Source organism: Delphinus delphis, chromosome 4 (assembly GCF_949987515.2).
Source record: "Delphinus delphis chromosome 4, mDelDel1.2, whole genome shotgun sequence".
NCBI classification, from domain to species: Eukaryota; Metazoa; Chordata; class Mammalia; order Artiodactyla; family Delphinidae; genus Delphinus; species Delphinus delphis.
Genome location: NC_082686.1, coordinates 66,358,637 through 66,371,569, shown reverse-complemented (window position 1 = coordinate 66,371,569; position 12,933 = coordinate 66,358,637). Strand labels below are relative to the sequence as shown.

At 37.0% G+C, this 12,933-nt stretch overlaps 1 protein-coding gene across 3 annotated transcripts in view; it reads right to left on the bottom strand.

Annotated features, from left to right (window-relative positions):
• Positions 1–1,474: 1,474 nt before the first annotated feature.
• Positions 1,475–12,933, bottom strand: part of GTF2E1 (general transcription factor IIE subunit 1) — a 48,545-nt gene continuing 37,086 nt past the window's right edge. For all 3 annotated transcript variants that reach the window (XR_009519249.1, XM_060010726.1, XM_060010727.1), the window contains exon 6: positions 1,475–1,648. Coding sequence is in view for 2 of the 3 variants with exons in the window: in XM_060010726.1 (XP_059866709.1) it covers positions 1,642–1,648 (7 nt within the window). In the remaining variant the exon portion in view is untranslated. The remainder of the gene's footprint in view (positions 1,649–12,933) is intronic.

The window sequence follows — 12,933 nt, the reverse complement described above, 5'->3', positions numbered from 1 at the left end:
GTGAGGTGGATGGACCTAGAGTCTGTCATACAGAGTTAAATAAGTCAGAAAGAGAAAAACAAATACCATATGCTAACACATATATATGAAATCTAAAAAAAAAAATGGTTCTGAAGAACCTAGGGGCAAGACAGGACTAAAGATGCAGACGTAGAGAATGGACTTGAGGACACGGGGAGGGGGAAGGGTAAGCTGGGATGAAGTGAGACAGTGGCATGGACATATATACACTACCAAATGTAATACAGATAGCTAGTGGAAAGCAGCCACATAGCATAGCGAGATCAGCTAGCTGCTCTGTGACTACCTAGAGTGGTGGAATAGGGAGGGTAAGAGGAGACGCTAGAGGAAGGAGATATGGGGATATATGTATATGTATAGCTGATTCACTGTTATAGAGCAGAAACTAACACACCATTGTAAAGCAATTATACTCCAATAAAGGTGTTAAAAAAAAATCAAGGATGCTTGAATTCTTACCTCATATGCATATCTCCTATTACTCTGTCCTCTGTAGCTGTTGCCAGGAAAGGCTCTCTGGTCACAAACCCTAGAGTTCTGATATTTTCTGTTGACTCTCACATCTTGGTTACAAGGCCCTGTCTTCTCCCCAGTGATTGATAGTAATTACTGCACACAGTGCTGGGAGAGGTATTACTTTAAAAAGAAACAGCACATAGATATAAATTATCACAAACCCAGCAATTCCACTCTTAGTTATATACCCCCCAAACTGAAAACAGGTACTCAAATACTTGTACATGAATGTTCATAGCAGCATTATTATTCACAATAGCTAGAATGTAGAAACAACCCAAATGTCCATCAACAATGAATGGATAAACAAATTGTAGAAATACACAAAACAGAATACTACTCAGTCGTAAAAAGGAATGAAGTACTGACACATGCTACAACACGGGTGAACCTCCAAAATATTATGATAAGTGAAAGAGGCCAGATACAAAGGGTCACATATTGAGTGATTCCATTTATATGAAATATCCAGAATAGGTAAATGCATAGACAGAAAGAAGACTGGTAGTTGCCAAGGGCTGAGGGGAAAGGAGAATGGGGAGCAACTGCTTAACGGTTATGGGTTTTGTTTTGGGGTGATGAAAATGTTTTGGAACTGGTTGGAGATGGTGCTTGCACAATATTGTGAATGCACCAAATGCCACTGAATTGTTCAATTTAAAATGATTAATTCTATGTCATATGAATTTCACCACAATCAAAAAAGGGAGGGGGATACTCACTCAGCTAGCATATAGCTTTATCCCCTAACTGCCTCACTTCTACCTGAAGGTGTGTGTAGAAAGGTGAAGTATCGGCCACTATGTGACCATGAAGCAACAAATATTTGCCAAGAATGGCTGAGCATAAACATAAAAGGAAGCTACGTCTTTGATATCAAGAAGGAAACCATGGTATCATCAATTTTAATTTATTAAGAGACAAATAAAATCCCTAGTTGAAGAAATAGGACAATCTTTCTTCTTTACAATTTCTTCTTTAAAGATTGACCTTAACATAGAATTCACGTGTAAGCTTTCATTTAGATGCATTTGTTAGATGTACTTTTGGTTAGATGGTTTCACCAGTTGCTGGGAAAATGCACTTTGCTGCGTAGATCAGCACTCACCATCTGTAAGTATTCCAAACAGGAAGATAATTAATACAAAATAGCATCACAAACATTAGGTATTCAAGTAATGACAGAAATGGAAAATAACAGTCTTTTATATAAAAGCCATGGTTTACTCCTGGCCTGAATAAACATAAATATTTATTCATTCAATATGTATTGATGACTACTTACTATGTGTCAGGCATTGAGCCAGGGATATGAGCCAGAACACTGCAGTGAGCAAGAAAGATAAGCCTCTGCCCTCATGGAGCTTACATTCTAGTGAGGGGAGAGACAGACAATAGACACATGAGCAGTCTCACATACACTACCTGTTAATATCATGCATACAGAGCAACACACTGGGCTTCCAACTCCTTTGATTTAAGACTGGCTGTCAGCTCCTCCGGCTCTGGTCTGGTTTCACAGCGTGCTCAGGTTCCTCAGTTACCTAGGAGTCAGCAGCACTTTCAACATCACAACATTGGTCTCAGTAGTCAACAATTTCTCAGTTCCTTATCTCCACTGCTGATGTCATCCCTACGTTTCATCTTACTTCAGGAAACACACAAACCAAGAAAACACCTCATCCCAACCATTCCCACCCCTAAAAGGGGAAAAATTAAACCAGAAGCAAAATCCATTACTGTTCCCAAGAGAAAGAGCCTACCAACAAAACAAAGCCTGCCTTTCTGGTAGAGGATGAGGGAGGAGAGGAGGGTGGGCATAGCATTCAGGTTAAAAACTTGTACATGAGGAAAAACGCAAATAATCACTAAGCACAATACGTAACTCTAGCACCTGAAGAGAATGCCCTAGACCAGTGCTGTTCAAGAGAAATATAATGCAAGCTACAAATGTGAGCAAAATATGCAATTTAAAAATTTCTAATAGCCATATAAAAGAAACAGGTGAAATTATCTTTAATAGCATATTTCCTCTAACCCAAGATAGCTACAGTACTATCTTTTCAACAAATAATCAATATAAAAAATTATTAATAAGATATTTTGCATTCTTTAATCCCACTCTGAGTCTTCAAAAATTGGTATGTATTTCATGTTTACAGCACATCTCAGTTTGGACTAGATATAGTTCAAGTACTCAATAGACACAAGTGGCTAGGGGCTACCATATTGGACAGGGCAGCCCTGGACAAAGTACTCACTAAGTTCCCTTTTCCATGAACATTAAAGCTAATGGCTCCCGAGAACTAAAGCTTCTAGACGTCTCATTGGCTGCACCAAAGAAGCTATATTCTGCTACCCTCTACTGTTAGTCCTGGGGACACAGCCCTAGGTACCACAAACCACAAGTAAACATAATTCACTGATTAAGAAAAAAATATATATATATATAAATGTATGTATGTGTATATATATACATACATATACATATTCAGGCAGGAACAAAATGATATGATGTGGTAGAGAAAAGACTATGTTTTCCTAGTGCCAATTCATCTGTTCATTCATCCATTCAACATTTGTTGAGAGCCTATCATGCACCAGAATTAACTGCATATGCTAGTATCCTGCCCTCAGGGAACTTACCATCTTTGGGGGGAGAAGCTGATAGATATCAATAATTAAATAAAAAAATAAATAAGTTCACTGTCCATAGCAATTTTGCTATGAAGAAAATAAAACAGGAAAATATCATCATGAATGGGAGAAGAGATTACTGTAGATACGGCAAAGAAGGCTTTTCTGAGAATGTGCCATTTAAGCTGAGAATGAAATAATAGGGACAAAAATGGAGAAGAATGTTCTGTGCAGAGAATACAACTAGGGCAAAGACCTCAGGCAGGAAAAACCTTGGCATATTTGCAAAATGAAGAATGTCAATGTGGTTAGAGAGTAGTTAACAGGGAGAAGAATAGTAGATGTAGTCATAAAAGTAGCCAGGAGCCAGACCTCTTTGGACCCATAGAAAAGGGTCAGGAGTTTAGAGTCTAGATGTTATTCTAAGAAAAAGTCAATGAAGGGTTTTAAGCGCCAGGGGTGAAGGGGGGGTGGTTTGTTAATATGGCTTGGAGTAGGCTGGTAGTGGTGGGGTCAGATTTAGAATATATTTTCAATTTATTAGCAAGTCCTATCAGCTCTATTTCAAATCTGACAGGACTTGCTGATGAATGGGACATGGGATGAAAAAAAGGAAGGATGGCCAACTACTAGACTTTTGGTGTGAGCATGCAGGTGGAATGGTGGTGTCATTTACTGAGATGGGGAGATAAAACAGGAACAAACACTGCTCCCGCTCCTCTATTTCCAATCTTGATAAATGGAACAACCATTCAGTCAAAAGCCAGAGCTTCATCCAAGGCGGTGCCATATCCAAAGAGTCATCAAATCCATTAATGCCACCTCCCCAAACTTAAAGCTGTCCCCTCCTTTCCATCCCTACTGACTTGGACAGGTCTTTAGACCTATTACTCACTAAGACTATTGAAATCACCTTAATAATCTCCACATTTAAATTCCAACCCAACGTCAATGCTACAAATTGTTCCCCTGCTTAACATTCTCCAACAATCTTTTTGAAGAGCAACTTGGCAATAGCTATCAGTTTAAAATGGACATGTCCTGTGATTGGCTATTTCTCTCTTATGGTTCTATCCTATAGAAGTACTCAGAGAATGCGGATATGAGGGTAATTCATTATAGCACTTTAATAGTAAAAAACTGGACACTACCTAAATGCCATTCAAGAAGGGAATTGTTACATAAACCATCATATAATTATAAAATTCAATCTAGTCCTTATTTTTAAAGATGAAGCAGGTTTAAATATATTGATTTAGAAAGATCTCCAAGATATTTCAAAAACAAATGGCAATGTGTATATGATTGTATTTATTTAAAAAGCATTGCAGTATATCTATGGAGATGTATGAGTATGTTGTTTCTAAAGGCCTAGAAAATATCACATTAAACTATCAACAATGGTTACCTCGGGGTAAATGAAATAGGGATGGGCTGGGTGGGGAGTTCTCATTTTTTTACCATATATATATATATTTCTTATTGGATGAATTTTTAAATAATTAATACACTTATATAACAACAACAGCAAACTGTACAACTATCCTGTATGCTTTGACATGATTCAAGGCACTTTAGCACCTGGCACCAGCCTTCATTTCCAGACTAATTTCTCAGACTTATTTACATTAGGTAGGTGATAATGTACTTTCGTGTGATAGGAAATGTGGGTTGATTCTTGAAGCTGGGTCGTGTACTACACCTATCTGCTTTGCAACTGGAATAGGAAAGGCAGCGCCTAGTATTCAGGAGGACAGGAAGCTCTTTCTGAAGAGAAGCTAAGGTACTTGAGGGCACACCAGAATTAGTTCATTCCTTTAGCTCTTCAAAGGAAGAAGTAAAATTTCAAGACTCTTGCCCCTTCTCAACCCATTTGGCTTTACATGTTTTAAGAATACCTGTACTTATCTTGTTCACAGTTTATTTTACTTTTATAATATGAAAATCCAATAGAAAAGACAGCAAATTTAGTGCCATAGTTCTAATTCCTTTCTGGAAAATCTTCATTTCCCAAGAGATGTTTAGATATTAAAAAAAAAAAAGTGATAGTAGCCCAGCTCTGATAGAGATAACACATGTGAAATAGCTTTGGTAGAAACAAAATGCTGAACAAACAGAAGGTAGAATTATACCAATTTCTAAATTCTAAAGATTTTCATATTTGTTTTTGGATTGTCATTTCCTAGTTAACGTTTTTTAAACTCAGGAATAAAGAGAACAAGAAAGTACATATGTAAGTCTTTCTATTGTGGTCCTGGCTGGGAATCTAGTCATAGAGCCAACCGGTAGAAAGAAAATGAACTGTTCTTCCCAATCTTATTCCCATTCAGCGTCTAATTCTCTCAAAATGATACCAAAAAGAGTTATGAAATATTCGATTATTTCCGCCCTAGTCTGTGAGATTAGAAATGAAGTACCTTGGCAAGATAGGAAGAGAGAAACCTAATTAGCAACTGTTTATGCTCTGGTTTGCTACATTCTAAATCCTAAACCTGCCACCTACACTAGTCCCTCAATTAAAATATCCTTCAACTGGTTTGAATTGCTGTAGAACATCAGAAGGTTTTTGTTGTTGTTGTTTTGTTATTATTATTCAGCCTCATTATAAAATGTATTAGCTACCACTTACCTCCATAAACTATCAGAGCAGAAAGGAATCATTGGTGATTCTAGCATAATCCTCTCATTACTGACAGATGAGAAACTAGCCCAGAAAGATTACATCAGATAACGGTGTCACACTGCAAGTGTCTAGTTAACTGGAGCTGGGACTAGAACCTAGTCTCCTGACTTCCAGGCTATGCTAAATTGGATATTTTCTTTTAATCATTTAAAGTTAACACTCCTTAAGGTGTTTTGGAAAAAGTGGTATCTAAATAAGAAAAAGGCTTCAACTTCAAGGGCAGATAGAATGAAAGCAGTTTTCCAGCACATACAAAGCTATGGATCATCTAGGGCCAGTTATTTACTCATCATCTTACTTTTGGCCAAATATATGAGTAATATTTTTTTGGTGTAATGAGAGGAGAAAAAAGTTGGAAAGTAGGGGGTGTGGGGAAAAAAGTAGGTGGGAAAATGGTTCCTTGGTTAGGGAAACATCTTGATAGGCCACTTTGGATGTGATAGGACCTTTCAAGGCCCTGCTTGGAGTAGGAATAAAACAAAGAACTAAATTATCTTCTCTAATACATTTATAACTTTCCAAGGTCTTTGGAAAGAAAAGGGTGATAATGAGAAAGAAAAAGGAAGCTGAAATTTTAGCAAGGAAGGCAGCACTCTACTTGGGATGAAATATGTGAGAATGGCAAAGACACTCTTGAAGAACAAGGATGTATACAATCCACTCATACCTTGACTCTTCAGTGCTGAGACAAAAACCCCTCTCACTGCCCGCCCCCTGCCCATTACTACAAAAACTTCAGTGAAGCTCTGCTACACAGACTTGTGTCCATAGTACTGTGAGAGTCGGTATACGTAGTGCAGAGGAGAGGTGAAGAAGCCAGGGAAGCAGGGAGGCTTCCTGAAGTAAGGAGAAACCTGGCCAGTGTAATGGCTAGGATACAAAACGAACATGTTTCAAGGAAAAAGTGGGTTTATAGCACCAAATCCTAAAGAGCAGCCAAAGAGATTGAGAAATAAAGGGCTGTTAGGTTGGACAATTAGGACTGGAGAAAGCTGTTTCAGTGTAGTAATAGGGCATAACACAGACTGCAAGAGGAAGATGAAAGAAATACGCAACAAGTCTAGATGAGTCTTTAAGAAGTTGGTAGATAATGGATAAGAAAAACAGAACAGTAGCTTTAGGAAGCAGAACGTGTAAGTTGGATTCAAGAAAAAACAATAACAAGAAACATATATTCACTGAAATGAAGAGCTGAGAGTTCACCTACAACTACATTTTAAAACTTAACATCTGATTACTATTTTATTTAAATGAACTTCTTTCTAAATTATGAATGTTTAGAAAACAATGTTTAAAAGTTGAATAGCCCCATATGCACGAGGTACATAAAGTCATTCTTTTTTTTTTCTTTTACATCAAATAAAAATTTATTTCCAATATATTTATCAACAACCTAACTATACACCTTAAAGAACTAGGGAAAATTAAATTTGAATATATCAAACAGAATGAGATACTATAGATTAAAATGGAGACAGAGGAGAGAAAAAACAACAAAGAAAATCAGCAAAAGTAGGTTCTTAGCAAAGATCCAGAAAACTGACAAATTTTCAAATAAGTTGACTAAGAAAAAAGAGAGAAGATTTAAATTATTAAAATAAGAAATAAGTGTGTTGACATTACTACTGAATTTACAAACATAAAAAGGATGCTAAGGGTATATTATGCACAATTGCACATCAAGATTTTAGATAATCCAGGTGAAATGGATGAATTCCTGGAAATTCTCCCACCAAAACTGAACCATGAAAAAATAGAAAATCTGATTAGATTTAAAAAATTAAGAAATTGAATCACAAATCTAGAAACTCCAACAAAGACAGCCATGTACCATATGGATTCACTGTTGAATTCTACCAAACATAAAATATATATATATATATATATATAAAAATATATTTTTTCACATCTTTATTGGAGTTTAATTGCTTTACAATGGTGTGTTAGTTTCTGCTTTATAACGAAGTGAATCAGTTACACATATAGATATGTCCCCGTATCTCTTCCCTCTTGCATCCCCCTCCATCTCACCCTCCGTATCCCACCCCTCTAGGTGGTCACAAAGCACTGAGCTGATCTCCCTGTGTCATGTGGCTGCTTCCCACTAGCTATCTATTTTACATTTGGTAGTGTATATATGTCCATGCCACTCCCTCACTTTGTCCCAGTTTACCCTTCCCGTTCCCGTATCCTCAAGTCCATACTCTAGTAGGTCTGCATCTTTATTCCCATCAAGCCCCTAGGTTCTTCATGACCATTTTTTTAGATTCCATATATATGTGTTAGCATACGGTATTTGTTTCTCTTTCTGACTTACTTCACTCTGAATGACAGTCTCTAGGTGCATCCACCTCATTACAAATAACTCAGTTTTGTTCCTTTTTATGGCTGAGTAATATTCCATTGTGTATATGTGCCACATCTTCTTTATCCATTCATCTGTCAATGGACACTTAGGTTGCTTCCATGTCCTGGCTATTGTAAAGAGAACTGCAATGAACATTTTGGTACTTGACAATTTTTGAATTTATGGTTTTCTCAGGGTATATGCCCAGTAGTGGGATTGCTGGGTCGTATGGTAGTTCTATTTTTAGTTTCGTAAGGAACCTCCATACTGTTCTCCATAGTGGCTGTATCAGTTTACATTCCCACCAACAGTGCAAGAGGGTTCCCTTTTCTCCACACCCTCTCCAGCATTTATTGTTTGTAGATTTTTTGAGGATGGCCATTCTGACTGGTGTGAGATGATACCTCATTGTAGTTTTGATTCACATTTCTCTAATGATTATGTTGAGCATTCTTTCATGTGTTTGTTGGCAATCTGTATATCTTCCTTGGAGAAATGTCTATTTATGTCTTCTGCTCATTTTTGGACTGGGTTGTTTTTTTGATATTCAGCTACATGAGTTGCTTGTAAATTTAGGAGATTAATCCTTTGTCTGTTGCTTCATTTGCAAATATTTTCTCCCATTCTGCGGGTTATCTTTTATTTCCATTTCTCTAGGAGGTGGGTCAGAAAGGATCTTGCTGTGATTTATGTCATAGAGTGTTCTGCCTATGTTTTCCTCTAAGAGTTTGATGGTGTCTGGCCTTACATTTAGGTCTTTAATCCATTTTGAGTTTATTTTTGTGTATGGTGTTAGGGAATGTTCTAATTTCATTCTTTTATGTGTAGTTGTCCAGTTTCCCCAGCACCACTTATTGAAGAGACTCTTTTCTCCATTGTATACTCTTGCTTCCTTGATCAAAAATAAGGTGACCATATGTGCGTGGGTTTATCTCTGGGCTTTCTATCCTGTTCCATTGATCTATATTTCTGTTTCTGTGCCAGTACCATACTGGCTTGATTACCATAGCTTTGCAGTATAGTCTGAAGTCCGGGAGCCTGATTCCTCCAGCTCCGTTTTTCGTTCTCAAGATCACTTTGGCTATTCGGGTTCTTTTGTGTTTCCATACAAACTGTGAAATTTTTTGTTCTAGTTCTGTGAAAAATGCCAGTGGTAGTTTGATAGGGATTGCATTGAATCTGTAGATTGCTTTGGGTAGTAGAGTCATTTTCACAATGTTTTTTCTTCCAATCCAAGAACATGGTATATCTCTCCATCTGTTTGTATCATCTTTAATTTCTTTCATCAGTGTCTTATAATTTTCTGCATACAGGTCTTTTGTCTCCTCAGGTAGGTTTATTCCTAGATATTTTATTCTTTTTCCTGCAACGGTAAATGGGAGTGTTTTCTTGATTTCAATTTCAGATTTTTCATCATTAGTGTATAGGAATGCAAGAGATTTCTGTGCATTAATTTTGTATCCTGCTACTTTACCAAATTCATTGATGAGCTCTAGTAGTTTTCTGGTGGCATCTTTAGGATTCTCTACGTATAGAATCATGTCATTTGCAAACAGTGACAGCTTTACATCTTCTTTTCCAATTTGGATTCCTTTTATTTCTTTTTCTTCTCTGATTGCTGTGGCTAAAACTTCCAAAAGTATGTTGAATAATAGTGGTGAGAGTGGACAACTTTGTCTTGTTCCTAATCTTAGTGGAAGTGGTTTCATTTTTCACCATTGAGGATGATGTTGGCTTTGGGTTTGTCGTATATGGCCTTTATTATGTTGAGGAAAGTTCCCTCTAAGCCTACTTTCTGGAGGGATTTTATCATAAATGGTGTTGAATATAGTCAAAAGCTTTCTCTGCATCTATTGAGGTGATCATATGGTTCTTCACCTTTAATTTGTTAATATGGTGTATCACGTTGATTGATTTGCATATATTGAAGAATCCTTGCATTCCTGGGATAAACCCCACTTGTTCACGGTGTATGGTCCTTTTAATGTGATGTTGGATTCTGTTTGCTAGTATTTTGTTGAGGATTTTTGCATGTATGTTCATCAGTGACATTGGCCTGTAGTTTTCTTTTTTTGTGACATCTTTGTCTGGTTTTGGTATCAGAGTAATGGTGGCCTCATAGAATGAGTCTGGGAGTGTTCCTCACTCTGCTCTATTTTGGAAGAGTTTGAGAAGGATAGCTGCTAGCTCTTCTCTAAATGTTTGATAGAATTCGCCTGTGAAGCCATCTGGTCCTGGGCTTTTCCTTGTTGGAAGATTTTAAATCACAGTTTCAATTTCAGTGCTTGTGAGTGGTCTGTTCATATTTTCTATTTCTTCCTGGTTCAGTCTCGGAAGGTTGTGCCTTTCTAAGAATTTGTCCCTTTCTTCCAGGTTGTCCATTTTATTGGCATATAGTTGCTTGCAGTAATCTCTCATGATCCTTTTTATTTCTTCAGTGTCAGTTGTTACTTCTCCTTTTTCATTTCTAATTCTATTGATTTGAGTCTTCTCCCTTTTTTCTTGGTAAGTCTGGCTAATGGTTTATCAATTTTTTTTATCGTCTCAAGGAACCATTCCTTTGTTTCTTTTTCATTTATTTCTGATCTGATTTTTATGATTTCTTTCCTTCTGCTAACTTTGGGGATTTTTGTTCTTCTTTCTCTAATTACTTTAGGTGCAAGATTAGGTTGCTTATTCGAGATGTTTCCTGTTTCTTAAGGTGGGCTTATATTGGTATAAACTTCCCTCTTAGAACTGCTTTTGCTGCATCCCATAGGTTTTGGGTCATAGTGTTTTCATTGTCATTTGTTTCTAGGTATTGTTTGATTTCCTCTTTGATTTCTTCAGTGATCTCTTGGTTATTAAGCAGTGTGTTGTTTAGCCTCCATGTGTTTGTATTTCATACAGATTTTTTCCTGTAATTGATATCTAGATTCATAGCATTGTGGTCGGAAAAGATATTTGATACGATTTCAATTTTCTTAAATTTACCAAAGCTTGATTTGTGACCCAAGATATGATCTATCCTGGAGAATGTTCCATGAGCACTTGAGAATGTGTATTCTGTTGTTTTGGGGTGGAATGTCCTATAAATATCAATTAAGTCCATCTTGTTAAATGTATCATTTAAAGCTTGTGTTTACTTATTTTCATTTTGGATGATCTGTCCATTGGTGAAAGTGGGGCGTTAAAGTCCCCTACTATAATTGTGTCACTGTCAATTTCCCCTTTTATGGCTGTTAGTATTTGCCTTAGTGTTGAGGTGCTCCTATGTTGGGTGCGTAAATATTTACAATTGTTATATCTTCTTCTTGGATTGATCCCTTGAACATTATGTAGTGTCCTTCTTTATCTCTTGTAATAGTCTTTGTTTTAAAGTCTATTTTGTCTGATATGAGAATTGCTACTCCAGCTTTCTTTTGATTTCCGTTTGCATGGAATAGCTCTTTCCATCCCCTCACTTTCAGTCTGTATGTGTCCCTAGGTCTGAAGTGGGTCTCTTGTAGATAGCATATACACAGGTCTTGTTTTTGTGTCCATTCAGCCAATCTATGTATTTTGGTTGGAGCATTTAATCCATTTACATTTAAGGTAATTATTGATATGTATGTTCCTATTACCATTTTCTTAATTGTTTGGGGTTTATTTTTGTAGGTCTTTTCCTTCGCTTGTGTTTCCTGTCTAGAGAAGTTCCTTTAGCATTTGCTGTAAAGCTGGTTTGGTGGTGCTGAATTCTCTTAGCTTTTGCTTATCTGTAAAGCTTTTAATTTCTCTGTCAAATCTGAATGGGATCCTTGCTGGGTAGAGTAATCTTGGTTGTAGGTTTTTCTCCTTCATCACTTTAAATATGTCCTGCCCCTCCCTTGTGGCCTGCAGAGTTTCTGCTGGAAGATCAGCTGTTAACCTCACGGGGATTCCCTTAGGCGTTATTTGTTGTCTTTCCCTTGCTGCTTTTAATATTTGTTCTTTTTATTTAATTTTTAATAGTTTGATTACTATGTGTCTTGGCGTGTTTTTCCTTGGACTTATCCTCTTTGGGACTGTCTGTGCTTCCTGGACTTGATTAACTATTTCCTTTCCCATATTAGGGAAGTTTTCTACTATAATCTCTTCAAATATTTCCTCAGTCCCTTTCTTTTTCTCTTCTTCTTCTGGGACCCCTATAATTCGAATGTTGATGCGTTTAATGCTGTCCCAGAGGTCTCTGAGACTGTCCTCAGTTCTTTTTTCTTTATTCTGCTCTGCAGTAGTTATTTCCACTATTTTATCTTCCACGTCACTTATCCATTCTTCTGCCTCAGTTATTCTGCTATTGATTCCTTCTAGAGAATTTTAAATTTCATTTATTGTGTTGTTCATCACTGTTTGTTTGCTCTTTAGTTCTCCTATGTCATTGTTAAACATTTCTTGTATTTTTTCCATTCTATTTCCAAGATTTTGGATCATCTTTACTATCATTATTCTGAATTCTTTTTCAGGTAGACTGCCTATTACCTCTTCATTTGTTAGGTCTGGTGGGTGTTTGCCTTGCTCCTTCATCTGCTTTGTGTTTCTCTGTTTTCTCGTTTTGCTTAACTTACTGTGTTTGGGGTCTCCTTTTCGCAGTCTTGCAGGTTTGTAGTTTCCATTGTTTCTGGTGTCTGTCCCCAGTGGCTAAGTTTCAGTGGGTTGTGTAGGCTTCCTGGTGGAGGGGACTAGTGCCTGTGTTCTGGTGGATGAGGCTGGATTTTGTCTTTCTGGTGGGTAG